This window comes from Hirsutella rhossiliensis, assembly GCF_020360975.1.
Source record: "Hirsutella rhossiliensis strain HR02 chromosome Unknown scaffold00017, whole genome shotgun sequence".
In the NCBI taxonomy this organism is placed as follows: Eukaryota; Fungi; Ascomycota; class Sordariomycetes; order Hypocreales; family Ophiocordycipitaceae; genus Hirsutella; species Hirsutella rhossiliensis.
The window spans coordinates 339,221-365,594 of NW_025408683.1; the positions used below are offsets into that span (position 1 = coordinate 339,221).

The 26,374-nt window shown below is 61.0% G+C and overlaps 7 protein-coding genes across 7 annotated transcripts; 4 read left to right on the forward strand and 3 right to left on the reverse strand.

The window, feature by feature from the left end:
• Window positions 1-3,273: 3,273 nt before the first annotated feature.
• On the forward strand, window positions 3,274-7,284 carry HRG_10757 (GTPase-activator protein for ras-like GTPase domain-containing protein; the record flags this gene model as incomplete). The annotated part of the gene is made up of 4 exons (XM_044869227.1): window positions 3,274-3,676; window positions 3,728-5,433; window positions 5,476-5,848; window positions 6,017-7,284. The coding sequence occupies 4 exons, from the start codon at window positions 3,274-3,276 to the stop codon at window positions 7,282-7,284; spliced, it is 3,750 nt and encodes a 1,249-aa protein (XP_044715576.1).
• A 743-nt stretch (window positions 7,285-8,027) lies between these two features.
• Window positions 8,028-9,318, reverse strand: HRG_10758 (cyclophilin type peptidyl-prolyl cis-trans isomerase/CLD domain-containing protein; the record flags this gene model as incomplete). The annotated part of the gene is made up of 3 exons (XM_044869228.1): window positions 8,028-8,788; window positions 8,887-9,013; window positions 9,088-9,318. The coding sequence occupies 3 exons, from the start codon at window positions 9,316-9,318 to the stop codon at window positions 8,028-8,030; spliced, it is 1,119 nt and encodes a 372-aa protein (XP_044715577.1).
• A 2,426-nt stretch (window positions 9,319-11,744) lies between these two features.
• On the forward strand, window positions 11,745-13,837 carry HRG_10759 (NOT2 / NOT3 / NOT5 family domain-containing protein; the record flags this gene model as incomplete). The annotated part of the gene is made up of 6 exons (XM_044869229.1): window positions 11,745-11,999; window positions 12,062-12,511; window positions 12,572-13,058; window positions 13,107-13,151; window positions 13,207-13,723; window positions 13,777-13,837. The coding sequence occupies 6 exons, from the start codon at window positions 11,745-11,747 to the stop codon at window positions 13,835-13,837; spliced, it is 1,815 nt and encodes a 604-aa protein (XP_044715578.1).
• Window positions 13,838-18,175: 4,338 nt separating this feature from the next.
• On the reverse strand, window positions 18,176-18,675 carry HRG_10760 (uncharacterized protein; the record flags this gene model as incomplete). Its single annotated transcript, XM_044869230.1, has 2 exons — window positions 18,176-18,261; window positions 18,369-18,675. 2 exons carry the CDS (start codon window positions 18,673-18,675, stop codon window positions 18,176-18,178), a joined length of 393 nt encoding a protein of 130 aa, XP_044715579.1.
• Window positions 18,676-19,513: 838 nt separating this feature from the next.
• Window positions 19,514-21,302, forward strand: HRG_10761 (M protein repeat protein; the record flags this gene model as incomplete). Its single annotated transcript, XM_044869231.1, has 3 exons — window positions 19,514-19,570; window positions 19,636-20,097; window positions 20,181-21,302. 3 exons carry the CDS (start codon window positions 19,514-19,516, stop codon window positions 21,300-21,302), a joined length of 1,641 nt encoding a protein of 546 aa, XP_044715580.1.
• Window positions 21,303-23,190: 1,888 nt separating this feature from the next.
• HRG_10762 (isocitrate/isopropylmalate dehydrogenase domain-containing protein) lies at window positions 23,191-24,690 on the forward strand (the record flags this gene model as incomplete). The annotated part of the gene is made up of 3 exons (XM_044869232.1): window positions 23,191-23,584; window positions 23,644-24,180; window positions 24,266-24,690. The coding sequence occupies 3 exons, from the start codon at window positions 23,191-23,193 to the stop codon at window positions 24,688-24,690; spliced, it is 1,356 nt and encodes a 451-aa protein (XP_044715581.1).
• Window positions 24,691-25,089: 399 nt separating this feature from the next.
• On the reverse strand, window positions 25,090-26,321 carry HRG_10763 (IEC3 subunit of the ino80 complex, chromatin re-modelling domain-containing protein; the record flags this gene model as incomplete). Its single annotated transcript, XM_044869233.1, has 2 exons — window positions 25,090-26,029; window positions 26,125-26,321. The coding sequence occupies 2 exons, from the start codon at window positions 26,319-26,321 to the stop codon at window positions 25,090-25,092; spliced, it is 1,137 nt and encodes a 378-aa protein (XP_044715582.1).
• Between the last annotated feature and the right edge of the window lie 53 nt (window positions 26,322-26,374).

A 26,374-nucleotide genomic window follows, 5' to 3' on the forward strand; every position in this document is an offset into this window, starting at 1 on the left:
AGGGAGAAGCCAAAAGCATAGGGGCAAGTTTTAGGCAGTGTACGGATTCAAAGCGTTGACTGTCGCATGGACAAAGACGACGCCATGTGCCGGCCTCGAGGTTTGCCCAATATGAGACCTTGGTAGTGCTTGATGGGCGCGGGCTTGAGCGTGAGTCGATGCTTTGCAAGGCGTTTATGCGGTGGCGTGGCCACATTCATGCGCGGTTCGGCGCCTCGACGCGACCGCTTCTCATTCGGCCATGACCTCGACAACGAGAAGCCTGACTGGGCCGCTGGACGAGGGCCGCCCGGCTACGGTTCCGAGATTGAAGAGGTCTCAGATCTCGCAGACAGCTGTTGGTCGGTGCAATGCTATGCCCTCCGCCATGCAAACGTTGTCCCCTTGAACTCCGTTGACGCCCATTGGAGCGAGAAAATGTGCATGCAGACTCGGCCGGCCGCCCCCCCTCTCCGATGAGACATGCAGGATCGGAGGCGGCAGAGGGCACGAGGATCTGTTTCGGGGCCCGCGTTTGTCGCGAGGAGGGGGGAGCGTTCCGCAGTTGTCCCGCGGGCTGGTGGGCAGAGAGCGCTTGGCTACGAGCTGATTTCTTGGAGCCGGCGGTGGGCTGTGGGTGCGGCAGAGAGATGAAATGAGATGATGGAGGACAACTCTCGAGACGGGCAAGATGGGTTGTCTTGTCTTTTAGCTGGGGGCGGCCGAGATGTTCATCATTGCCGACCGTGCGTGTGTGTGCGTGCTCCGAGACCGCTCGACCTGGCTGTGGCTTTTGTAATTCGGAGCAAAGAAGATGGATAAGAAATGTCCCGGAGCTGAGGCCGTGACGTGCGATTGGAGGAGGGTGCGGTAAGCAATCAACGTCGACTTCAGCCAAGACGCTGTCCGACGCCACCACGATATTGCGCGGCTGTTCCCGCCCTCGGATCCCAGTACATAGGCATGTACACAGATATACTCCGCCCGACTTCCTTTTTCGATTATTTTTCCAATGACGAAGCCCCATTCCGATCAAGTGGGGGGGGAAGGAGAGTGAGGGGGCGAGATTACATTTGAAGCGGGACCATTCCAGACATTGGGCTGTTATACTTTGCATCTGCTCCTCTGGTCCTGCGCTAACTTGTGCCTCTGGCCTTTTGCAAACATGGGAAACCAAGCAAATCTCCATCCTGGATCTGATGCAATATCTGTGCCCTTTTGACTTTTGCCTACGGATAAATTCTTAACGGGCGGGACTCCGCTCATCCATCCGTTGTGTTGTCATGACGTCGGGGCTGCGTGGGTGGCCAAGGCTCATGAGGCTGGGCATGAGCCTTGGCCACCTTCTCTTTTGTTCCGGTTTGCGTTCTTTTTCCTCGTCTGTGCTTTCTTTTTCCTTGACTCTCCTAACCGCCCAGGATGATCATTCCGTCGTGCGTTTCCCCTCTTGAGCCCTGCTCCAGAGCCGTCAGGGTCTCGCGGCTGGTTACTCCTGTTGCGGGGGTTTGAGTTGCAGCACAAAGAGCCCCCCTGCCATGCCAGCGCGGCCAGAGGCTAGCCTTCCGTGGTATGGGGGTGAAACGGGACTGACTGGACGGTGAGCACCAAGGAACACCAAGGACGAGAGGGGGTGTCGCGTCTTCACAGCGGCCGCTAGTGGTTCTCAGCGAGGACATCGCGGCCGCTAGCAACCGCTGTCGGCGTAGGTACTGTACTCAATCATGCAAGGTACCTCGGCTCTCTGTACTCTGCTTGAGCAGGTACCGTGCTTTAGTCAGGGCGGCGCAGGGCAGACGGCCAGCTTCCGCCCCGTGTCGGGTACTCGGTCACATTGGGTACCCACGATAGCTCGCCTTTAAGTACCGCTGTAGAAGGCGGGGTACTACCAGCCAGTTAGTACTAATTCTGGCTTGCGCAGATCGGCCTGTTTTACAGCACTCTGATGCAATCTCACGGCAAAGACAAGCACAATTGCTGACGCTCTTGTCCTCGTTCGTCTCGTATCGGACAGGGCAAGAGCGCGGAGAGAGAAGCAGAAAGTTACTACGAGCTGCCGGGTAGGACGCGTGCTGGAGCTTGCGGGCCTGCTGAGAGCTTCTGCAGTTGCATCGGACGCTGCTGTTGGCCCACCGCATCTTTTTGCCCACCGTGGGAGCCAAATAGTACCTGACCGTGGTACTTTAACAGTTAAGGTACCTGGGTAATTAATATCGAGTCTCTCTCTCTTTGTCTCTCTCCCAGAAAGCATTCGCTCCGTCGCCCCTTTGCCCTCCATCGTCGTCTGCTCGCGACTCCATGGCCTCTTCACCCTGACGGTGACCGCTCCCAGAACCTGCCGTGCCCCGTTTGTTGCTCAACGACCTCCGCCGCCTGCTATTGGAGCGCCTGTGCGGAACAATTCCTCGAACCCTGTCGTCTCTTTGTTTGCTGGCGTCAACCACCTCGACCCGCTCTTGGCTTGACTGACTCGTCGACGGGACTCGATGGTCGACGACGCTCGCGACTCACCGCCATCACCGCCGTCCTCCAGAGACAACAACACACTATTTCCCCGCTTTCCATCTGCCATCGTGAGCTCGCCCGGCCCAGCGCTGCCACGCACGCAACCTCGCTGAGGCATCTTGACACGGCCTATATCGGATCAACAGGCGTGTTCCGAAGCTGGCGACTTAGTTCGGAAACACAGAAACGGCCTCGATTGAGCTAACAAGAGGCGGCACGACTCCCGGCCATTCGTCGGGCTCTCGTTGCGTACCTTCGTCGGAGTGATCAGTTCCCTGCAGGTCATCACTTCATGCGCAGTTTTGGGCGCCAGTCGAATCGATACCTGCTGCGGGCATCCTGGTCACCGAGTGGGTGCGGCCTCGCTCGCTGCCTGCCCAGAACGCGTTTTTCTCTCGTTTCCGGCTCTTGCTACGATATCCTGGCTAGCCCCGGCATAGCCCAGTCTGCCAATGTGCACGCAGCTCGTCGCCGTCACTCGATACGCCAAAAGTACAGCCAAAGCAAAGAATTCGCTGCCTCAAAAAGTCGTAGCAAGGCAGGCTGGCTGCCAAATACACTCGTTTGGAGCTTCCAGGTCCAACAACGGCGCCGAATACCGCCACATAATACTCTGAGAGAGTAGTCAAGGAAACACGACGCCGCGAACCCGCGCGATTCCATCCGAACGGCCTCCCCTTTCCTTTTCCGAGACATTACAGCACGAAGCGAAACGGAGGCAAAGGCTCTCAATGTGGTGCGTGGGCGTGGATGTGGGCAAGCCATGGCATGAGCATGTCACCGTCAATAGGAATGGAAGGACAAGCCTCGGCCACCCTCTCAGAGAGCGGCGGTAGCGAAGCGACAATTTGGCCTCGCCAACATCAGCGCCAGCAGCCGTCCCAGCCCAGGGGCCACCCACCTCAAGTGCCAGGTCGGCACAGCTCATCACCCCTCGAGCTTCGGCGGAACCCGGCAGCGAGTCTCGCCAGGCCCGCCTTCAGATACAATGCCGACTCAAGCGGCACGCCCCAGGCCGTCGCACCAGACTTCGCCGAAGGCCGGAGGTTCGGAGCAGCTGCTTTTTCTCAAGGCTCGGCTGCGTCGCCGCTGCCCATACCCCGCGATGCCGGCTCGCCCTCTCAGCAAGGCTCGCCAATGGCCATTTTCGGCGGAGGGCGGAGGCGGCAGGGAGTCGTATTCGGCGATTCGCTTGGTGAGTCGCACGAGAGCGCAGACTCGAGCCGAATGCCAGCCTCATCGCCAGCACAAGCACAGCAGCAGCAGCAGCAGCAGCAGTATCAGCGTTACCAGCACATACGGGCCAGTGGAAGCACGAGGCCTAGGACGCGGACAATGGATGCGGGGCTGCTCACGCACAGGGGCGCGCCGCCTGTGCCCGATAGGCAGCGGCACAGAATAGGCAGCGTCAGCTCTTCAGGGTCGCAGCCTATGCCACACGATGAACCGCAAAAGTCCACGCCGCCTACCACAATGTCGGATTCCGACCCCGTGGGCTACCCGCCCATGCCCGCTCACAGGCATACCGAGACGCTAGCGCCGTCGAGCAAGACAAAGGAGAAGAAATCAGCCTCATCCAATAGACGACTACTGAGGCGGCTGTCCTCCCGTCCATCGTCGCCCGAGGCGCCCGCAATGGCCTCGGTCGACTCACTTTCCATCCCCGTCGCCACCGGAGAACCTGCCCGGATAATCTCGCTGATGAAGGCCCTGGCCGGGAGGATGCGCGGCGAGATCGAGTGCGAGGTCGACGCCGGAGGGACTTGGTACGCCGGATTCGCATATATTGACGATGATAATGGCTGCCTCATGTGTCACTCTGGACACCAGGGCACCAGCATGTCCGCCTTCACGACACTTGTTCCGGACCTTCGTGGCTGCAGGGTCTTGCCGGTGGAATACCCCGAGTCTGGCAAGGCGTGCCTCGAAGTCGTCGCGTTGCAGAAACAACACTCCGGAGAGGCCATTATAGTGTTGCTGCGGCCTCTTGCCTCGGACGATTGGAATCTGTGGCTCGCGGCCCTACTTTGCTGGCAACAGATTCAGCCTGCCGGGATGAGGATGGCCAACGGCAACAACAGCCCGTCATCCACCACCACCACCAACAGCTATCCTACTGTCACACAAAGGCCGGGTCTGCGAAGACAGGGACAGTCTGCCTCTTCTCTGGACGGCGGGCGTAGCTCCAACATCATCAAAGTGGGTACCGTCATGCTGTGGGACAAGGGGCCGGTGGCAACGCCATGGGAGGTCGTCCATCGACCATCGACGAGAGATAAGCGGTCGCCGCCGGTCGCGTCGTGGAGGAAGGTTTCGTGCATCCTTCACGAGGACGGCGAGTTCCGGCTGCTTATGGAAAACGACATATCGGTGCTATGTGTAATCCAGCTATCCAAGCTATCGCGCCACTCCATCCAGCAACTCGACCACACTGTCTTGGATCAGGAGTTTTGCATAGCCATCTTTCCCATATATGCACAATCGTCGACCCAGCTGTCCATATTTCGACCGGTCTATCTCGCCCTCGACAGCCGCGTCGCCTTTGAGGTCTGGTTTGTGCTGCTGCGCGCCATTGCAGTGCCCGAAATCCACAAGCTGGACGGCTCTGACAACGAGTACTCGGCTCAAGGACTCACAGAGTTGGAATCGGAACAAGACGAAGAGACTTTTCGGATTGAAAGAACTGTCGGCGTTAGGGTGACCGAGGCAAAGATACGAGCTCGACAGGCCGCAGAACCTGAATCCACGGCGCCCGAAAGGGCCGGCAAGAGCGAGCAGGCAGATCCGTTGGTGGGTAGCTACCTGGCAGAGGTTATCCTCGATGGCGAGGTGCGGGCACGAACGACGACGCGGACAGATACCAAGAATCCGTTCTGGAGAGAGGATTGCGAGTTTGTCGATTTGCCCCCCAGCGTGCGGGATTTGACAATTGTGCTGAAGCGGTTGGTGGAAGTGACCAATAACCATTGCAGCGCTGAGGCTTCGACGAGAAAGACGAGCGCGGACGATGGCGGAACTGCTCAGGAGGAGCTCGTTTGCGGCTCGGTCAACATCATACTAGACCGGCTCGAGCGCGGAAAGGACCATGAGGAATGGTTGCAGATATTGGACGACAGGCAGCAACCCATCGGCTCGATGCTAGTCAAGATCTGGCACGCCGAGCACGTTGCGCTCCTCACCAAGGAGTACAGGCCACTCTCAGACCTCCTTCACCGATTCTCCACCGGCCTCACGACCATGATATCTGCGGCGCTGCCGGGACAGCTACGCCGCCTCTCCGAGACCTTTCTGGACATATTCCAAGCATCGGGGTCGGCGAGCGACTGGCTCATGGCCTTGGTGGAGGACGAAATTGATGGCATAGGAAGTCAGGCGTCCATCAAGAAGTTCAGGTTTAGCAGCCGCCTCAAGTCGACTGAGTCGACCGAGTCGCTTGCTGCCTTCTCCGCGCCGATGACCACTACGAATCCTCCGCCCTCGTCCTCGAATACAGACCGCGAGCTCCTCGTGCGAGACATGTCGAAATCACTTGCAGGCGAGGCAAATCTGCTCTTTCGGGGCAACACGTTGTTGACGCAGTCGCTCGAGTTTCACATGAGGCGGCTGGGCACCGAGTATCTGGACGAGGTGCTGCGCGACAAGATTGTAGAGCTCAACGAGCTCGATCCAGACTGCGAGGTGGACCCGAGCCGGCTGCCGCACCTCCAGCATTATCATCACCATCACCACGCCGTCGCCGCAGACATGGATCAGCGCTGGAACCGGCTCATCCTCCTGACCACCGAGGTGTGGCACCGCGTCGCCGACTCGGCCGACCGTCTCCCGGCGGAGCTGCGTCAGATTCTCAAATATATCCGGGCCGTGGCAGAGGACCGGTACGGAGACTTTCTGCGGACCGTCAAGTACACAGCCGTTTCCGGTTTTTTGTTCTTGCGCTTCATCTGCCCGGCCATCCTGTCGCCCAAGCTGTTTGGGCTCCTGAGAGACCACCCTCGGCCGCGCGCCCAGCGCACCCTTACCCTCATTGCCAAGGTCCTGCAAAAAATGTCCAACATGTCCGTGTTCGGCAAACGGGAAGAATGGATGGAGCCGATGAACAAGTTTCTCAGCGCACAGCGGCCCATCTTCCGGGAGTACATTGACCGGGTGTGCGGGATCCCGACGGAAAGGGACGGCGTCAGGAGTGTACCCGCAAGCTACAGCACACCGGTCACGATGCTGGGACGACTGGGTCCGGCGGCGCGAGAGGGGTTTCCTAGCTTGCCGTACCTAATCGACCAGGCCAGGAGCTTCGCGAGCCTGGTTAAGCTATGGGTCGACTCATGTCCGCCAGACGTCAAGAGGGGGCAGATCTTCGACGACGGAGAGCTTCTCGCCACCTTTCACGATCTCTGCAACGCCCTTCAGAGGCGCTCCGACGCCTGTCTCGCCAGGGCAGAGCACTCGCGGGCCATCGATTCCGTCTCAGGCGGTGCCGAGCAGCTCGCGGAATCCCTCGAGCAGGCCACCCTCATCGAGTCTCTGAGCAATCCCCACTCGCTGGCGGTGGCCATCGACGCCATCAGGCCGCCCGGCAGCTCGGGAAGCGACGGGCTCGGGGATCGCTTCGCGGCGCAGCGTCACAGCAAGGAGTACCGCGCCGGCAGGGAAGCCAGCAGCTTGGAGAGCAAGAAGACAGGCAGCACAGGGGGCGGCGGCAACACCATCAAGGGGAGGAACGGAAAGGTGGGGAGGACCATTCTCAGCGGCATCATGAGGATCGGCGGGAGGGCCGAGAGCCCAGACTCGAAGCAGCAGAAGTGAGACGCGAGGCAGGGGTCGGGCCGCCGGGTCGCGGCGCTCTGGGGAAGCGCCCGGGGCTGGTGCGTTGGTAGCGGTTTTGCTTCATTCTTTCATTTTTGATCCCTTTCTTCTTTCCCCCTTCTCTTTTCTACTCATTACCCACTTACGTCATTCGAAAAGTTTTGGGCCCCTTCTCTGGTTGGAGAGGAGTTATTGTGCCCAAGATGGCTTGGGGTAGATTACACGACGCGAGGAGTGGCGATGGATACCTATGGAGGAACTTGGGAGGTGAGAGAGGAGAATTCCGGGGGAGCCAGGACAAATTTAGGAGCACGAAGGAATGTACATAGCAGCGCCGCCCGCATTGCCGTCGGCGGCCGAGAGGCTGCCTCGGCGAGCATGAGAAGGGTCGTGGCGCGTGTTGGACTATATACCATGGCCGACGGCGTAACTCTCAGTCAAACTCCATTCAGCCACGCTCAGTTCCGAACAACAGGCCTTGTGCCAGGAAAGACATGCACGTCGGGTGACGACTCGCGGTGGGCATCAATCCTCGTCTCATTCATCGTCGTCTGTCTACCGATTTGCTACACCGCAGCTCTACCTGGGCCGCTTCTCAGCGGAAAAAGGCAAATCCAGCCATCCATGCCGTATGTAAAGCCCAGTCCCACGCTATGCTGCCAATACATGAGCAAAATGACACACAGAAATTCCTCTGCCCTCGGCGGGGGAAGGGGGAAGGGCCAGTCAGATGGACCCTCTTCTCAAGTAAAGAACTTCTTGTACGCGGCCTTCTCCTTGGCGGCGCGCGCAGACGCCTTGGCCTTGACGGCGCTGAGCTCGTTGACGACGACGCCGTCGTTGGGAGCCAGGCGGTGCGCCTCGTCGAGGTCCTTGAGGGCGCTCTCCTCGTCCTTGGCCCGTACGTGAGCGAAGCCGCGGCGGTAGTAGGCCTTTGCACGGTCCGCGTCCGAGGTGCCCGCCACGGCGAGCGCCGACGTCGCATACCGGACGGCATCGTCCCAGGCTTCTTGCTTGATGCTCAGCAGGGCTGCGTTGTTGTTCAGCGAGAAGCGCAGGGCGTCGAGAGTCTGTTTGGTGGTGGGCGGCTCGTCGTCCAGGTCGGGGTCTTCGTTCAAGTAACGCAGGCCCTTTTCGTACTTGTCGAGTCCCAGGTTGACGTCGCCGGCCTTGAAGGCCTTGTTGCCAAAGTCCTTGCACGCGGTGGCAATCTTGAGGATCTTCTGGGCGTCGAGCTCCTCGCTGCAGTCCTCAGGAAAGTCCTCGTACGGATCGCCCATGGCATCGGGCTGCTTCACGTCAGCGGCCAGGGCGGCGTCTCCGGTGAGCTCGCCACAGTCGGCAATGACGGCCTCCTTGACGGGCTTGTCGCCTGACTGGGTGGGAAGGTTTTCGACCTGGCGGACGACCGACTTGCCGTTCAGGACCTCGCCGAAGACGACATGCTTGCCATCGAGGTGAGGGGTGGGGACGGTCGTGACGAAGAACTGAGAGCCATTCGTGTCTGGCAAAGGGGTTGTCAACTATAATCCAAACAGTCTCCAATTGGCGGGATGAGGGTGCCAGGTGATGACTGAAAGAGGGCCGAGAGGGTCTACTTACTGGGGCCAGCATTTGCCATGGACAGCAGGAAAGGCTTCTCGTGCTTCAGGGGAAAGGCCTCGTCTTCAAACTTGGCACCGTAGATGGACTCGCCGCCAGTGCCGTCACCGGCTGTAAAATCACCGCCCTGAGCGAGGCCAATGGAATGAGCATTGAGTTTACCATTTCTCAGGCGCAAGGGGAAGCGTGAGCGCCGCCTACCTGGATCATGAACTGCTTGATGACGCGGTGGAAGACGGAGCCCTTGTAGTGCAGGGGCTTGCCGGACTTGCCAAGGCCCTTTTCGCCCGTGCAGAGGCAGCGAAAGTTTTCGACGGTCTTGGGGACGAGGTCGGAATAGAGCTCCATTGTGACGCGGCCGGCCGGCTTGCCGCCAATGGTGACGTCGAAGAAGACGCGCGGACGGGCCTTGTTGTCAGACTCGGATGCCATGGCGAGCGGCTGTTGCGAGGTCAACTGTGATGTTGGTGACGACGAGTGAATCGACGAGGGCGGAAGATGGGAAAGCGTCGAGTGCCGCGTATAGCCAGACGGTCCAATCCGCAGTTGTTTGTCTGTGGCGCGCGAGGCTTCAAAGGGTAGGTAGGACGAAGCAGCGACTGGATGCGGGGTTACCCAGTTGCCGGATCGGACCTTGAGAGGGCCGTACTGTAAGCGAAGGAGCGGAGAGGCGGGAGGACGAGCTTGGCTGAGTGGGAAAAGAGACAACAGCGTCAGGCACGAGAGGGTTGATGCGGCGGGAGAGATGCCATTGGCGATGGGGGAAGCGGATCGTCCTCTTTAGCATGTTCTCGACGAGCCGTGGTGGGGTTCGTAGAAGTTTCTAGCTGCCCTGCTCCGCAAGGGCCCGCGAGGTACCTGTTTGGCTGGACAGGGTACTTGCCAAGGCCGCTTGCGACTTACAAAGCAACCTATTCCAGGGACGGCCTCTCACCTCGAGAGTCCGTCCCGCGCTAACGCCCAAAGGCTTGCAGCAAGTCTCTTCTCAGCTCCAAGCTCCCGCGCCCACGTATCCGGATGCTGGCTGTCGGCGGCCGGCGAGCCTCAGCAATGCATGCTGCCATGGTCGATTCACCGAGTCTCGACTGCAACTGCCCCCCGGGTTCGCATCATGCATCCAGCATGGCGTCTGGGCCCTCTCGGGTAATGGCCCAAGTACGTGGTCAGATCGGATTGAGACAGCCGCGCACACGCCAGCCACGCCACGAGCCCCGAGTCGGCTTTGTCTTCGGCGCCCGCCCGCGCCGTCATGTCTCCCCCGGAGCCTTGCTAGCCCCGGCTTGAAGTTCCAGTGTCACCTATCGGCCGCCGTTAGCAGGCCGGCAGCTCCCTCCTGACTCCTGAGACTCACCGGTCCGTCGTTTACCAGCGCAACCTCCATCATGGCCTGGAACTTGCCGTCTTTGACTCTCTCCCCGACGTATCCGTCCTTGATTCTCTGCACAAGCAGTGGTAGAGTCGCTTGGCTTCGTCTGGGTTCATGGCCCCGTGGAAATCAGGCTTGGTCCCCTTTTTCGTCTTTGCCAGCAGCGTGAACTGAGACACTTGCCGCAACAAAGTCATCTGTCAGACTGCCTTGAATGGGATGTCTATTCGTAGATTGACATGTTTGTTGTCTGGGGAGGGGGCGTACCGCACAGCACCTCTCCCTCGATATCGGTCACGCTCTGCTTCCACTGGTTTCTTTTCGTCAGCACATTCCTTCTCCCCGACCGTAGCACGTGGCAGCAAACCAGAGTCGCGAAATACCCTGTTGCCTGCCTCGTCGTCCCACAGCTTCATCCTCAGGACTTTGGACGCCATCGACTCGACTTCCTTCTCCGTGTCTCCTGGCGCGACGGCGGCAAAGACAAGAACACCCCGCCCAATGGACGAGACAAGTTCCTTGTTGACTGTCACAGATGCCGACAGGACACGCTGAATGATGGCTGCTCTCACGCACGTCAGCTAGGGGGTCATGCGCTTCGCAGGCGCCAAAAGGGCCCAGACCTTTCATTTCGAGGTCAAGCGCCAGCCCCTGATCAACGACAGTGCTGGTCCTGCAGATGCAGCTTGTCGTTGGATGAGACGGCGTCGGCCAATTGAGCGCTTAGACGGTCCGAAAAGGGCGGGCGCGTCAAGTTTGCTAGGCAGTTGTCAGGAGAGCTGAGATTCATAGTCGATTTGGACGCGATGTCATGTGAGCTGCACCCCGTAATTGTCTATCTGCGACTGGTTACCTCGCGGTATCTTGAGATAGTGGCGCGGAGAGTAGCACGGCTCTCACGAGCGCGCCTTCTGGCAGTTAGTTCCACAGAATAAACTTCTGCTTATTTCGTTGAACCGAAGAAGAGACCTTGGCCTTTAAATCACTGGCAAGCTCGGGTATCGCTCGTGGCATCTGCGGCTGACCCTCCTCACTAACGCTGACGAGATAAGGGATACCTGTCATCAGCTAGCTTATCGGGAGCCACGACCTCGTTTTTCTAACCTTCCCCTGCCTATCCAGCCTCTCCATCTATGCGTCCGCCTGCCACCAACCATTCGGCTCCTTGCTCTCAGCAAACAACCCATCAGCAGCCCGAACCCCGGAGCTGGCCCTTTTCCACTCCACCGACCGTGACGCTCGCGTTTCGTGCACCGAACACAACTCCATCGCCTATCGAGCGACGCGCGCACGCCCAATCTGACGGTAGACCCGAGCTCTCGACGACCCTTAACTGACGTAGGTGCGCGCCCCGGCAACGGCTTGACGCAGCGACAACGGTCGCCGAGCGCCAATCTCAATCGTGTCTGCTGACCCTGACTCCCCGGCAACAGACTCCTCCGTTGAGGCGAACCTATAGTCCGCGGGGCCTCGGAGCTCTCGCACGCACAAGATGGCGGCAAGGAAACTGCAGCAAGAGGTCGACAAATGCTTCAAAAAGGTGGCCGAAGGCGTCGCCGAGTTCGAGGCCATCTACGAGAAAATCGAGCAGTCCAACAACCCGGCGCAAAAGGAAAAGCTCGAGGACAACCTCAAGCGCGAGATCAAGAAGCTGCAACGGTTGCGCGATCAGATCAAGACATGGGCCGCCAGCAACGACATCAAGGACAAGGCGCCTTTGCTAGAGCACCGGAAGCTGATAGAAACGGTGCGTCTCTTGTGCCACAAACGTCCACGTCGATAGGCTGACATGCAATCCCTTCCTCTTAGCAAATGGAGAAATTCAAGGCTGTGGAAAAGGCTATGAAGACCAAGGCATACTCCAAAGAGGGACTATCGGCCGCCGCGAAGCTCGATCCAAAGGAACAAGCCAAAGTCGAGGCCGGCGAGTTCTTGAGTAGTATGGTCGACGAGCTGGAGCAACAGATCGAGGCCCTGGAGGCCGAGGGCGAGTCCATACAAGCTACCATGAAGAAAGGCAAGAATCACGGATCCAAGGCTGACCGCATGGCTGAGATTGAGCGGACAATCGAGCAGCACAAGTGGCACCAAGGAAAACTAGAGCTGATTCGGCGCTCGCTGGAGAACGGGGGCATCGAGACGGAGCAGGTCAACGAACTGGAAGAAAATATCCGCTACTACGTCTCGGACGGTCTACACGACGAGAGCATACACGACGAGGAAATGTACGACGACTTGAACCTGGACGATGACGAAGGGGTGTTTGGCATGAACCAGGACACCGAGAAGAACTCATCGCTCGACACTCAATCGGTGCAGGACGAAGCGGCGCCAGAGGTAGAACAACCGGCCAAGCCAGCAACGAGGAGATCGCAAAGGGAGGTGGACACGGCTGGCTCTGGTAGCGGCGGCGGAGCTGGACGCAAAGTCTCGGTGCCAATCAAATCGCCCCTACCTGCGCTGGCCACGCTGCATACGCCACTGTCGACAATCAGCACCGGCATCACGAGCGGGCCCACGATGAAGCCGGCTGCGGTGCCGACGAGGCCGGCGGGCGAGGGGCTCAAGTATGCGTCGGCTGCTGCAGCTGCTGCAGCGAGCGACAGGAACAACGTGGGCATCGCGCCTTTGCCGCCGCCTCCAGGGTCCGCGAGCGTGGTCATCTCACCACTGCCATTGGCTCAGGCAAAGACGAGTGCGACGAGCTCGCCAGCCACCACCTCGGTGCAACCCATAGCGTCTGCCGTGGCGGCGGCGGCGGGCGCATCGTCGCAGCAGGCGGAGCCCAGGTCGGGCCCTTCGTCAGGTGAGCCGGAGCCCTCAAGCTCCCGCCCTTCCAAAAAATCCAAAGCAGCGGGCAAGCAACCTGCTGCGGTCGAGCCTACGGATGCTGCGACTGGTGAGTGTCGCCGTTTGCCCCGGCCGGACTTGACTGTATGCTAACATGGCCCCAGTGCCCCAAGCAAACGGCGCTACCAACGGGATCAAGCCCATAGCCGAGGAGCCGGAGGAAGAGTGCATATACCACCTACCCTCGTCGCTGCAGGATCTGGTGGACTCGTACGAAACGGCGCGGAAACGGCCGCTGCCGCCGTCTGCGTCCCCGCCAACGCTGCGGATGATGACGGCGAGCCAGGCAAGCTGTCCCGAGGCGCTCGACTCCGAGGTTCCGCGAACGTATCGGCCCGACATGCCCGTGCCTCAGACGGGGTCTGGCTTCCCGCGAGAACCGCTGCCCATCTTCGACGACCCGCGGCTCTATTCGCGCATAGACCCGGACACGCTGTTCTATGTCTTTTACTATAAGCAGGGAACGGCCCAACAGTATCTGGCGGCCAAGGCGCTCAAGGACCAGAGCTGGCGGTTTCACAAGCAGTACCAGACGTGGTTTCAACGCCACGAGGAGCCCAAGAACATCACCGAGGAGCATGAGCAGGGCACGTACCGGTTCTTTGACTACGAGAGCACATGGTAAGTGGGCCGCGAGCGAGACGGTCCGAAACCGGCAGCTAATGTTGGCCCAGGATGAACCGACGGAAAGCGGACTTTAGGTTTGCGTACAAGTTTCTCGAGGACGACATCTGAGCCCTTTTAACTTGGGCGTTCTGCAGGGGGGAGGGGGGCCCTTGGCGAAGTGGCACTGTATCGAGGGAGCGCGGCATTGACTGGGACTGTGGATGGTTTGCACGCGAGACGGGCACCCATGGACATATGGATGGGTGTGAGGGAGCCTCTCGAGATGTACCTTGACTTGCGATCAAAGGGGTGGTGCCGAGAACACGCGACACCTTGGCCCTTGCAGTACCCCATTTGTTTGACTTGTGCTCGATTCGGGACAATTGACAAATGAGGCCGGGTATCTGTGACGTATCGACGTGATTGTAGTCGGGGCCTCGTAAGCATTGCGCGGCGCAGGCGACGCTTCGGTGGTCTTGGTCTGCTTATGGCAGCAGAGGGAAAACTCTTTTCGTCCACGACGTTCCGCAACCCGCAGCGTCAATTTTTCTTCCGACGCGCACAGCTTTCCACAACGCACGGCAATCCTTCTAGCCAACAGGGTCGGGGCCTCAGAAAGCGATGGGGGCGGCTGCAAGCGCACCGATCCTGGGCCACGAACTCCTGCGCGTCGTGACAGCATGGCCTTCTCGTGGGCGGATCGGCAACCCTGCCGCGCATCTGCCCTCGTGGGGCGGAAGCATTCCACGCCCATGCCGCAGTCACGAGCTGCCCAATCATGTGATGCTACGACAGCGTCGGTATCACGGTCCGCCTGGCAGATTAGGCAAACGGTGGGAATGGCTGTGCTTTGGCTTGTCCACCGACGCCTTGCATGGGGGCACGGAGGGGGGCATCGGGGCATGGGGGGGAGAGAGTTGGTCAAGGGTCTTGTCAGGCTCCCTGTGAGGCTCAACGGAAGCCCGTTCCTCTCCCACGTACTGTCCTACGGGCCTACGCGTGCTGCCGTCTCAAGCGAGACGCAGCTGACCTTGCGGGCCTCTGTCGTCGCGACTTTGCTACAAGAGCTGAGCTGGCAGGTGGGAGCTCCATGCTGGACGGGCTCCAGAGGCACCAATGGGAGCCGCGTTCACGCCGTGGCTATGCAGGACGCCATCCATCATGGCTTGTCCAACTCACCCAACCAAGCCCGAGTAGGCGACAACCGACGGCCGTCAGCTGCGCCAAATCAGTCTGTCCGCTCATGATCTGCGCAAAGGCAGCAGAGCCCCGGACATGCCGTCGGGTTTTCGTCGCATTCTGTCCTTGGCCAACCTCGTCGTCTTGCGACACCAGACCCTCGATGCCGCTGCCATCAAGCCGCTGCCATCAAGCCGCCGCCGTGCGACTCAATCCAGTGGGGCCGTTGACCCGGGCTCCGCCCCAAGCTCCTGGGATGCGCTCAAGCCGTTCCGTCCCACCTCGACGGCAATGTGGAAGCTCGGCGTCTGCCATGACGTACTGCCCACTGCTTCTCTGGCAGTTGCATCCCATTTCGAGACGCCTGCTTTGGACGCGAGCCCTCCCTGTTCCCCTGTCGCAGTCGGTAACTTGGAGGCCGAAATCACAGCCGCAGCGCTGCGTCTGGCCCAGTCGACTGCCAAGCAGCACCCTTGCCAGCATCCAGCCGTCAGCCCCAACTCCATCACCAGGCAAACAGCCGTTTGTCGGAGGGATACTGGCCTCTTGGCCCTGGAGCCGCACTCCCGAATCTGCTTATCGCGTCATGCCCGCTAGGATGCAAGGACCGTGATGCAACTCCCTTTTGGCCGTGACAGCTTGTACGCTTAGCCTCATTATTGGATGACCTGCCCCTCGTTCATCCGGCATCGCTACGGGGCAAACAGCCACGCCGTACAACCCCCGGCAAGTGCTCACAAGGTCTTCGATGGCAGCCTAGAATCTCATCTGGCACACACTTTCCTGCAACTCTCGTTCCGCCAAGCCCGCCCCCCCATTCAAGCTCATGGGCTTGGCCCCCTAGTGGCCCCGGGGAAACTCGACCTTCTCTCCTGCCACCCTGCTAGGCCGATTCGTGTACATGCTGTAGCCATGACGGGCTGTCCCCATTGTTGGTCGTCGAGTCCATGACTTCGTAATCGTGCCGCCCTAGGATATGCCTCTGCCTTTGTTCCAATTCTTCTAGAAGCCTGCATCTACATCTCCGGTTCGATCGCGGAGAGCCTCATTCCAAACTGCACTCTTTCCTGCATGGGGGTTGCTGCGGCCAGGGCAGATATTCCGCTTCCTTCGCTATCTCCCGCCTCAGAGTGCTAGCCCTGATTACCCCGTGTCCGATGACCCGCCACGAGGCCTCTGCGTGCCGGCCGGTTGAACATACATATCCGCTTCAGGGCAAGCTGGCATCTCGCGTTGCTGCCTTGCAAAAGACCACCACTCTCTTCTATCCGTCGGCCCTCAAGCTCTTTCTTTCCAGACTTGACCCTGTTTGATATTGGCCGAGATCAACTTGACCAATCCCCGTCATCTCGGTGCTGTCTGATACACGATACCTCGCTCCCTGTGACCGGAACACAACAGTTTCACTCAGCCCGGCAACTTGGCAACGCTCGGTATTCCGCTGCCGGCAGTCTCCGGATAGTCCGGTGGGTCCCAGGAGCATGGAATTCAACTACACCCAGTTCTATGATCCGGGCATTACGGCATCTCGATTTGAAATGTGCGGCGGCAACGGCGACGAGTCACCGTCGTTTCAACAAGGCTTCCAGTCGGAGCCTCTGTCACGCGGCGCAAGCTCTGATGGAAGCACCCCGGGATCCTCCACCATGACCTCACCGATATTTGACCATGTCCAGCACGCCTTTTATGCCTTGTCACCGCTGTCTAGTTCTCCAGAGATGGAGAAGAGACAAGTCCACGCAGCTTCACCCGTGACTTGTTTCGGCAGCTACAGCCCTGACCCCGAACAAGACATCAGATCACCAACAGGGCATCCGGATGATCGCCACAACGGGCAGTAAGCTGGCCTTTTCTTCCCCTCCCTCCGCCTCTTGCTGTTGTGCTGGGGGACATGGCAGAAAGCCGAGTACTTTCGCTGACGGTTATTTCAGTCTTCGGTCCGGACGTGACTACCCCGTCTGTTGTCTCCATCCCGGCTGTACCGCAAGGCCATTTAAACGGCGCGCAGACCTCGATCGGCACTATAAGCACCGTCACGCGCCGGACTCTGTCAAGGAGTCCTTCAAGTGTGACTATGCCCGATGTTCACGCCACTTGGATCCTTTTCATAGGCTGGATCACTTTCGAGATCACCTACGAGAATACCACAAGGAAGACATTGAGAAGCGAGGCGGCAGCTGCGAGGACAACAGCTGGCTAGGAGATCGCCAGGTATCGTTGAGCTGGTGGCGGTGCTCCAAGTGCCTGAGGAGGGTCCATGTCGACCGCAGTGGGTATGAGTGCCCCGACTGCAGGACATGCTGCCAGGCGAAGCGGAAAGAGGCTCGGCGGAAAGATTGACGGCTTACCCGCTGCAAATCGTGTCCAGGGGAAAAGGCGGACATTCGGCATCGGCTGGCCTTGCTTCACCGCAAAAGCCTTGACACAATGTCGAGGCCGTGCACACCAAGCTCTCGTTGCTCGGCGATTTTTTATCTACCGCGATGGAGCCACGGGCTCAACACTAATGGCCTTGTCCAGTCCCTCATCTTGTATACTCATTTCGATGTATGAAAGGCATCTTTTGTGTGTCTCCGTCTCTTGTCGTCGGTTCTTGGGCTCTGAGTCTCGTGGACGTTTCTAGAAGGCGTTGTATGTTTGTGACTGGAGTATGGAGAAGGTTAAGGCGTGTCGCTTGGTGTGAATTCAGGAGCAAGGACTGGAGGCGTAAGGAAGGGTTGGGCTACAGGAGGCAAATTCATAAGGCGTTACAGGTACTCGTCGAGGACACAAGTCGACTGATTGTATTCTTGCTGTTCCCTCTCGATGGACAGGCAGATGGACGTGCAAGAAGTGGCCGGCTCGAATCCAAACTATTCCTTGATGCACGACCCAAGGAGATGACAATCGTCAGGCTGCAGACGCCAGCAAGCTATATTTAGTGCGAGTCGGTGGCATGGCTCTCCTCGTCCGAGACAGCCTCAACCACCGGAAACTGCATGTCGAGGACCGCGGCACGCTCAAAGGCCCGCCGGGGCCGTGGATGCCGGATAACGGACGACGTCGACGCGGCACCGTTCGGGAGGGGGTCTGGTGGTCGCGATCTGGACGACGACGATGAGTGCCCCTGTTAGCCACCGCCATCCCCTTGGGCCCGGCCGTCACGCATTCGGGGACGGTGGTGCGCTCAAACCTGTTTTTGCGACTGCTGCCGCGGGGCCCCGGGCGCGAGCGGCTGTAGGCTCTGCCGCGATACCGGTCCGGGTAGATGCCCCGGGGGCGGCAGCCGTCTTGCACACGCGGAGAGCGCTACTCTTGCGCGGCGGCGAGGGGCTGCTGCCGCTGCTGCGAGGGCTGCTGCTGCTGCTGCTGCTGCGAGGGCTGAGGCTGGTCTTCTATGGCAGAGTCAGTTCGAGGGACAGACTGGCAGCCGTGCTCGTTTCGTTTGACGCAGATTCTCATACGGCGGCGCCAGTGGGAGCCCGAGGCGGAGAGGACTGACCAATGCCTGCCCAGTCGCTCTTGTCGAGCAGCCTGGCCCTCCTCTCCTTCAGGGAGGCCGAAGCGTCCCCGTCGTCGGCGGACGGAGCGAGGGCCAGCTGGCCCTGGAGCTCCCCGGCAAGGTAATCTGGCACAAACCTGGACGCGTCGGGGGCTGCCGCCGCGGCAGTCTGGAGTGCTGGCGGAGGACCAGAGTCATGTCGTCGTTGGGCGCGGGCGCGGGCAAAGTGGCGTTTCTGACGGGCGACGCCGTCGTCGAAGGGTTTGGCTTTGGAGTGGCGAGCGAGAGAGCCTTCGGTCCAGTTCATGGCGATGAAGAATGGTGGCTTGGGAGTGGGAAATGTGTACAGTTGACTCGACGTCGCGATGGAAGGCGAGATGGCAGGCCGGATAGCAGATGGAAGATGTAAGCGTTGAGTGAAACGGATTGACTCGAGGCGCAGGGTCGATGGATGGTGAGGAGGAGGAGGGAAAGGGGCAGACGCGCTGTGCCAGGTTCAATAGGAAAAGGTCAGCAGGGGACGGAAAGCTTCGGGGGCTAAAGCTATTTGGCTGTGCTGGCCGAGTCAACGGTGGTGCCAGAGGGCGGAATCGACCGTCGAACCCTCACCGCCATGTCTATTGCTGAATTGCTGAAGAAGAAGCTGAGGCTGGACCATCGTCTACTAAATATGCTCCTGAAAGCGATGATGGAGCTGAGGCTGCTACAGGGGCTGGGGATCCTCTAAGCAGCCTGACGTTGCGCACTTGACGAGACAAGGAAGGACGTTCTATTCAGCTCAGATACCCACGGCAAGCAGTTGAAGATGTCTGTCCGGGGGATGAGGAGAGCATGGATTATGGACTGCTGTCGCTGCTGGGGCTTAGGCCGAGGAGCCCATGCCCTCTGCCAACCAATAGGCCATTTGCTCATAGCAGATGCGAGGAAGTGGGGGCATCTCGAACCGACAGTGCCCGTCTCGAGCTGTGAAGCTCGCACTGTCCATTTAACACTGTACGCAAGGGCCACCTTGGCAGCTATAGCACCCGCGGAGCTCATCGCATCCACTCGCGCAACATCCATCCACCCCCTGCTCGCCGTTGAAGACGGCCTACGCACGCATCTCATCCCACTGCCGTTCTGCCCCAATCGTCAAACCCTCCGCCATGGCCGACGACGAGGAAAAGGCCCGCCAGGAGAAGATTGCCGCCGCCAGGAAGCGCGTGAGCCATCCCTTCCTCCCTCCCCTTCCCCCGGCCCCTTGTCGTAGCCTGCTGACCGCACCCAGGTCGAGCAAATGAAGAAGAAAAAGGGCAGCAAGAAGATTGGCACGACGAAAAAGGACGAGTCCAAAGACGACGACGGAGAGCCCGCCGACGGCCGCGCAGACAATCAAGATGAGCCATCCGCCGGCGACAAGGCGGCCGACGTGGCCGTCGACGACGACAAGTCCCCGCCCATCACGCCGTCGCTCGCCCAGCAGTCCAAGATACGATCCACCTCGTTCCGCGTCGGCTCCGTCTCGGGCGCCGTCTCCCCGGGGCCCTTTACTCCCGACGGCGAAACGGCGCCGGACATCTACAGAAAGCACGTCGCCCGCATTGAGGAGCTCGAGCGGGAGAACAAGCGCCTGGCAAAGGAGGCTGCTGACTCGGAGCGGAGGTGGAAAAAGGCCGAGGAGGCGCTGTCCGACGGCGACGGCGACGCGGCCCAGGCCAAGTCTGGTGCCGACGACGAGGCCGAGAAGCTGGTACGTGCATCGCGGCCGGGGCATAGGTCCAGGCGAGTCGTCTGCGCTCGTTTGTTTGACTGACCGACCGACGCGGCCTACAGAAGAGCGAAATCGCCTCCCTGCAGCGCCAAAACGCACAGCTCCAGCAACAAGTCTCGCGCGGCTCAGGCCACCGCGCCTCCGTGTCCACCGTCACCCCCTCGTCCGAACTCCACGCCGAGCTCGACTCCAAGACGGCCACAATCGAGTCCATGGAGATTGAGCTGTCCAAGCTCAAGGCCCGCGCCGAGCGCCAGGAGACGGGCGCGTCGTCGGAGCGGGAGCAGGTCACGGCGCTCGAGGAGAAGCTGGCCCGCGCAGAGGCGGCGGCCGGCAAGGCGCAGCGCGAGCTGCAGGACGTCAAGCGCAACCTCGAGCGAGCGACGGAAAAGGCCGTGCGAGAGGGCAGCGAGCGCTCCAGCGCCGAGACGAGGGTCAAGACGCTCGAGTTCGAGGTCGGCGAACTCAAAGGTGCCAAGGACGAGGCGGAGAAGCGGGCCGAGGGGCTCGACAAGAAGGTGGCGACGCTGACGACGCTGCACAAGGAGCAGGATGCGCGGCTCCAGGCGCTACGCAAGGACAAGGAGCAGGCGGACAAGGACCTCGACGACGTGCGGGCCAAGGCGGACAAGCTGGAGGGCGAAAACGTCAAGCTGCGGAGCCGCAAGTCGCTCGAAGGAGGGGGCGGCCTCGACGACGAAGGGGTCGACGAGCTCGAGAATGAGGAGCGGCTCCGGCTGGAGCGCAAGATCCGCAGCCTCGAGCAGGAGCTGCACGAGGTGCACAGCGGCGCCTGGCTCGGCAAGCGGCGCGAGATGGAGGCCGTGGGGCCGGGCTTCCAGGAAGTGGATCTCACGAGCGGCGCCAGCGCAGGCGGCGGCGCGCATTACCCGGCGGCGCACAAGAAGGCGTCGACGGGCGGCGGCATCGGCGACTTTCTCACGAGCGGCCTCAACGCGCTGGCAGGCGGCGGCGGCGAGGCGGACGAGCTGCTGGAGGACGACGACGACATGGACTTTGACGAGGAGGCGTTCCGCAAGGCGCAGGAGGAGGAGGCGCGGAAGCGGCTGGAGCGCATCAAGGACATCAAGCGGTCGCTGAAGCACTGGGAGGGGTGGCGGATGGACATTGTCGACACGCGGAGGGGCGGCGGCGAGGGCATTGGCGACATCTTTGACGTCTAATGGCTGTTTTGGGCGACGAGTCGAGGAGCGAGGGCTGTTCTGTACAAGCATACTGCATGTGGAATACGTCGAGACGGCACGTTTGTGGTGTCTTGTCAAGCTCGGCGCACGACGGGGGACTGCGGCGCGTTGGGGCAGACGGAGTGATGGCATCATTCAACGGGCGGACTTTGAATCGTCTTTTGGGCCTCCCAAGACAGCGAGAGGGCGATTTCACCACGACAAGAAGATTAGGCGTTGAGCAATTCAAAACACCAAGTCTACACAGCCGTGGCAGCAGCTTCTTTTCGCCAAGAAAATGCGCCGAAAAAATGGGACTAAAAATGGCAAAAGCCTATGTCGTCACCGGGCCGGGGCGCGGCATCGGGGGGACCGGGCGCACGACGGGGACTGGGCGGGGCGGGGCTGGCGGACAGGACGGCGGACGAGTGGAATCGGAGCGTGGAGACGAGCCTGACGGGGTGGATCCACAGAGCAAAGGTGGGCGACGAGGCGGGGACGGGGTGGGACGAGTGGCTGTCGGAGGCGGACATGCGGTGGGCGACAGCTCAGCTGGGCAGGAGGCGTGCGACGAAGCCTTGTCGTCCGACATCGGAGGCATGGGACGGGAAGTTCGTCGTGGGCGGCTCAAGAATGAGGCTCGGCCGGCCCATGGATATATTGTACAGGAATTACAGGACGCATGTCGGTCGGCAGGCTCGTATATACGACGGAGAAGCCGAGCGGCAGGCTGCTTGGGTGGCACAGGCCGACGCCGAGCGCACCCGCCAAGCGCCGATGCGTTGTCGCGGACGCGGACAGGCAGGGCTGGTGGCAGCTTCAACACCATGAAGCCGCCGTCTGGAAGGAATCCAGCGTCTTCCGGCGTCTTTTTCTCCGCACGCGCCAGACCGACCAGGAAGGTGCCCGCCGTACTGTGTCTGCAGCCCCACACACTGTACTCTACGGTCCCGTTGGCCGGCCCGCGGAGCAGCGTACAGTGCTGGCACTGTCCCCCCCCCCCCCGGGCATTCTTCTCCTAACCCAGCAGCTGCAGGTTGGGTGCCGACGCAACCAGGCAACAGGCGTCGTGAGATGCCACGGCAAACCGCCTCCATCCATCGTGACCAGACCATGAGCACACACGCAACGATGCCGGCCCACGCGGTCCCTGACGACAACCCTGCAGCGCTCCACCGGCCGCTGATTAGCGCCGCTGCTCCACTCGCTGCTGCTGCTGCTGCTGCTGCTGCTACTGCTGCTACTGCTCCTCCTCCTCCTCCTCCTCCTCCTCCTCCTCCTCCTCCTCCTCCTCCTCCTCGGCGACTTTGCGGCCGGTAACTGACGAGCCGTGCAAGTTGATAATACCGCATTCTACTAGCGTATTGCACCCTTTCACCCCCTCGGGCCCCGATTCCTGCCCTCGTCTGCCGTCTGCAATCCTCGCCTTGTGCTGTTGCGACTGTCTGGCATTTTGCCTTCTACCCTGCATCGACAACCGAGCTTCTTCTGCGTCGATCAAACGTCATCCAGGTACGAGAGCCTCCTCCTCCATGCCAACACCACCTCCACCGTCGTCAAGTAAACTTTGGGCTCGCGACCAGACTCTGCATCGTGTCTTGTCGTACCGACTGACGCCACCCAGGGAGGGACACGACGCCCTTTTACTGTACACTTCTTCCTCCGGCTCCCCGTCCCTTGGAAAACGTCATCATCACCACCATCTAGCCAAACAGCCTCGGCGTAATCCAGCCCGCCTTTTCCGAGCCGCTGCTGCTGCTGCCCCCCACACGGCCATTGTCTGTCCCGAGGCTGCCCTTCAGAAGCCCCGCGCGCGCCCTCGCTGCAGCCCGCCCATCCTCGGCCGCCTCTGCCTCTGCTCTCGAGCGATCCCGTGCCCCCGCGCGTCATGATGAATCCCGCCGCGAGGCTCTTGTCCTCCTCGGCACCCTCGCTGCGCCGTCTCGCCCCTCGCGCCGCCGCCGCCTCGTCCGCCCGATTCGCGCAACAGGCTGTTCGCACCATGGCTACCGCCCGCAAGATCAAGGTCAAGAACCCCGTCGTCGAGCTCGACGGCGACGAGATGACGCGTGTCATCTGGAAGGACATCAAAGACAAGTTCATCTTCCCCTACCTCGACATCGATCTCAAGTACTATGACTTGGGCCTCGAATACCGCGACCAGACCAGCGACCAGGTCACCCTCGACGCCGCCGAGGCCATCAAGAAGTACTCGGTCGGCGTCAAGTGCGCCACCATTACTCCCGACGAGGCCCGCGTCAAGGAGTTCAATCTCAAGCAGAGTGGGTTTATCTTGCTACCTAGAAATCAGCACATACCCTGGCAGCTAACTCGTTCTCAGTGTGGCTGTCCCCCAACGGCACCATTCGCAACGTCCTCGGCGGCACCGTCTTCCGCGAGCCCATCGTCATCCCCCGCATCCCCCGTCTCATCCCCGGCTGGGAGAAGCCCATCATCATCGGCCGCCACGCCTTTGGCGACCAATACCGCGCCAAGGACCTCGTCATCCCCGGCCCCGGCAAGCTGTCCATGGTCTACACCCCCGAGGGCGGCCAGCCCCAGGAGGTCGACGTCTTCCACTTCAAGCACGGCGGCGGCGTCGGCCAGACGCAGTACAACACCGACGACTCCATCACCGGCTTCGCGCACGCCTCCTTCAAGCTGGCCATTGACAAGGGCCTGCCCCTGTACATGAGCACCAAGAACACCATCCTGAAAAAGTACGACGGCCGCTTCAAGGACATTTTCCAGCACCTCTACGACACGCGCTACAAGAAGGACTTTGAGGCCAAGGGCATCTGGTACGAGCACCGCCTCATTGACGACATGGTCGCCCAGATGGTCAAGAGCAGCGGCGGGTACATCATGGCGCTCAAGAGTCAGCTTCCCCTCTCCTGGCCCCGTACTATTTTGCCCCTTTATACCACGAGTTGCCTTGCTGACACCCACTCCCCCTCCCCCAGACTACGACGGCGACGTCCAGTCCGACATTGTCGCGCAGGGCTTCGGCTCCCTGGGCCTCATGACATCGGTCCTCGTCACCCCCGACGGCAAGACGTTCGAGTCCGAGGCGGCCCACGGCACTGTGACGCGGCACTACCGCGAGCACCAAAAGGGCAACGAGACGTCGACCAACCCCATCGCCTCCATCTTCGCCTGGACCCGCGGCCTCGTCCAGCGCGGCAAGCTCGACGGCACCCCCGAGCTCGTCGCCTTTGCCGAGGGCCTCGAGCAGGCCTGCATCGACACCGTCGACGTCGACGGCGTCATGACCAAGGACCTCGCCCTCGCGTGCGGCAACAAGCAGCGCTCCGACTACGTCACCACTACCCAGTACCTCGACGCCGTCGAGCGCCGCGTCAAGAACCTCCTCAAGCAGAAGCTGTAGCGGGGCCTCGACCCCCTTTGTTTTGTATAACCAGATGCAGCGGAAGGTAGGGCATGATGGGATGGCATGTAGACGAAAGGGGGCCCGGGGGAGAGCCGTGATAGAGGAGGGCGCATTCAGATACCAGGCCGGCCAGATGTATTTGGTGTGGGTACGATATAAAGGAGCAGAACAGACTAGGCGAGAAATCACGATCAAGGCATCAAGCCGACGAGGGCTACAGATGACATGATCAAAAAAACGTGCTATCATACACATTGCTCTAGCTCTTTCACTCCCTTTCTTTTTCCCTTCCCAGTCGTCGTCTCCGTACCAAAGCTCCGGGCTTCCCGTCCCCCCCCTTATCCGGAACGGAGGAAAAGCCCTCCCCCCCTTGGGGGGGTGGCAAGAACGGCAAGTCTAGTCATCCTTGCTGACGACGGCGTCCTTGTCCTTGTCCTTTTCCTTCTTGGAGCGGCGGGCGCTGGGCGTGGACTCGCCGCCCTCGCTCTTGCGCTTCTTCTTGGACGGCCGACTCGTCGACCCGCCGGGCCGGTATCCGGGGTCGTCGTCCCTCTTGCGCTTGCCGCCGCGGCCGCCGGGCGTGGTGGCAAAGTCGCCCTCGTCGTCCATGCTCGCGTCCCAGTCGCCGGCGGGCCCGCGCTCGGCCGCGAGCCGCGACGCCGCCGCGTTGGCTCTCTTGCCCTTGGGGTTCGCCTTGCTGCCGCGGTCGGCGCGCGAGCCGTTCCCGCCGCCGCCGGTGCCGCCGCGCGACTTGCGACCTCCGGTCGTTTGGTGGTGTGCGCCGCCGCCGGCAGAGGCCGCGGCTGCTCCGCTCTCGGCATCGTCGGCGTCGCCACCGGCGCCGCCACCACCGGCGCCGCCACTACTGGCGTGCTCGCTGTCTTGCAGGAAGATTTTGGGGGCGTGCTTGCGCAGCCAGTTGGTGACGCTGGTCGGGTTCTTGAGATGCGGGTGGGAGACGGGGTGGGTGCCCGGGTGAGCGCGGGGCCCAAGGGAAGGCAAGTGCGAGTCCGGGTCGAGGGCGGTATCGACGGCGTAGATGTAGTTGTCGACGTCGTCGGCGGACAGGAAGTTTGCCGGGTGTGCCTCGCCCTCGGGGACGGCTAGGTCGGCCATGTAGGGGGAGTGGGCTTCCTTTGCGGCGCTGTACGACGAGTGCGGCACGTCGCTGAGCAGCTGCTCCAGGCGCTTAAAGGCCGACTCCTTTGCGTGCCCGCGGTCGAGCTGCAGGGCGGGCGCCTCGGGATTGGAGGGGGGGGCGAGGGAGAGGTCGATGCGCCGTTCGGGGGGGATCTGGGGCGAGTTGTTGACCTCGAGGAGGAGGTCGAGCAGCCGGCTGTGGCAAAGAAGCGCGCGCGCCATCTGGTCAGCACCCTTGCTCACGCTTTTCTCTGCACCGGAAACGGGCCCTTGGTTGTGTCGACGACTCACTCGTTCTCCACGGCCAGGCGCTTCACCGTAGCCGAGGCCTTGTCCTCGCGCTTGTGCAGCTCCTCGCCCTGCTGCATCTTGTGGTCAAAGACGATGCGCATCTTGCGGTACTTTTTCTTCCACGACTTGTAGCCGCTGCTGCGCCGATCGGCGGGGGCGACGACGCCGTGCTCGGCCTTTGTGGGCGAGTCGTCCATGACGGAGCGGCGGCGACGTGTCGAGTCCTCGCGGCCTGGTCACCGGGGGGTGT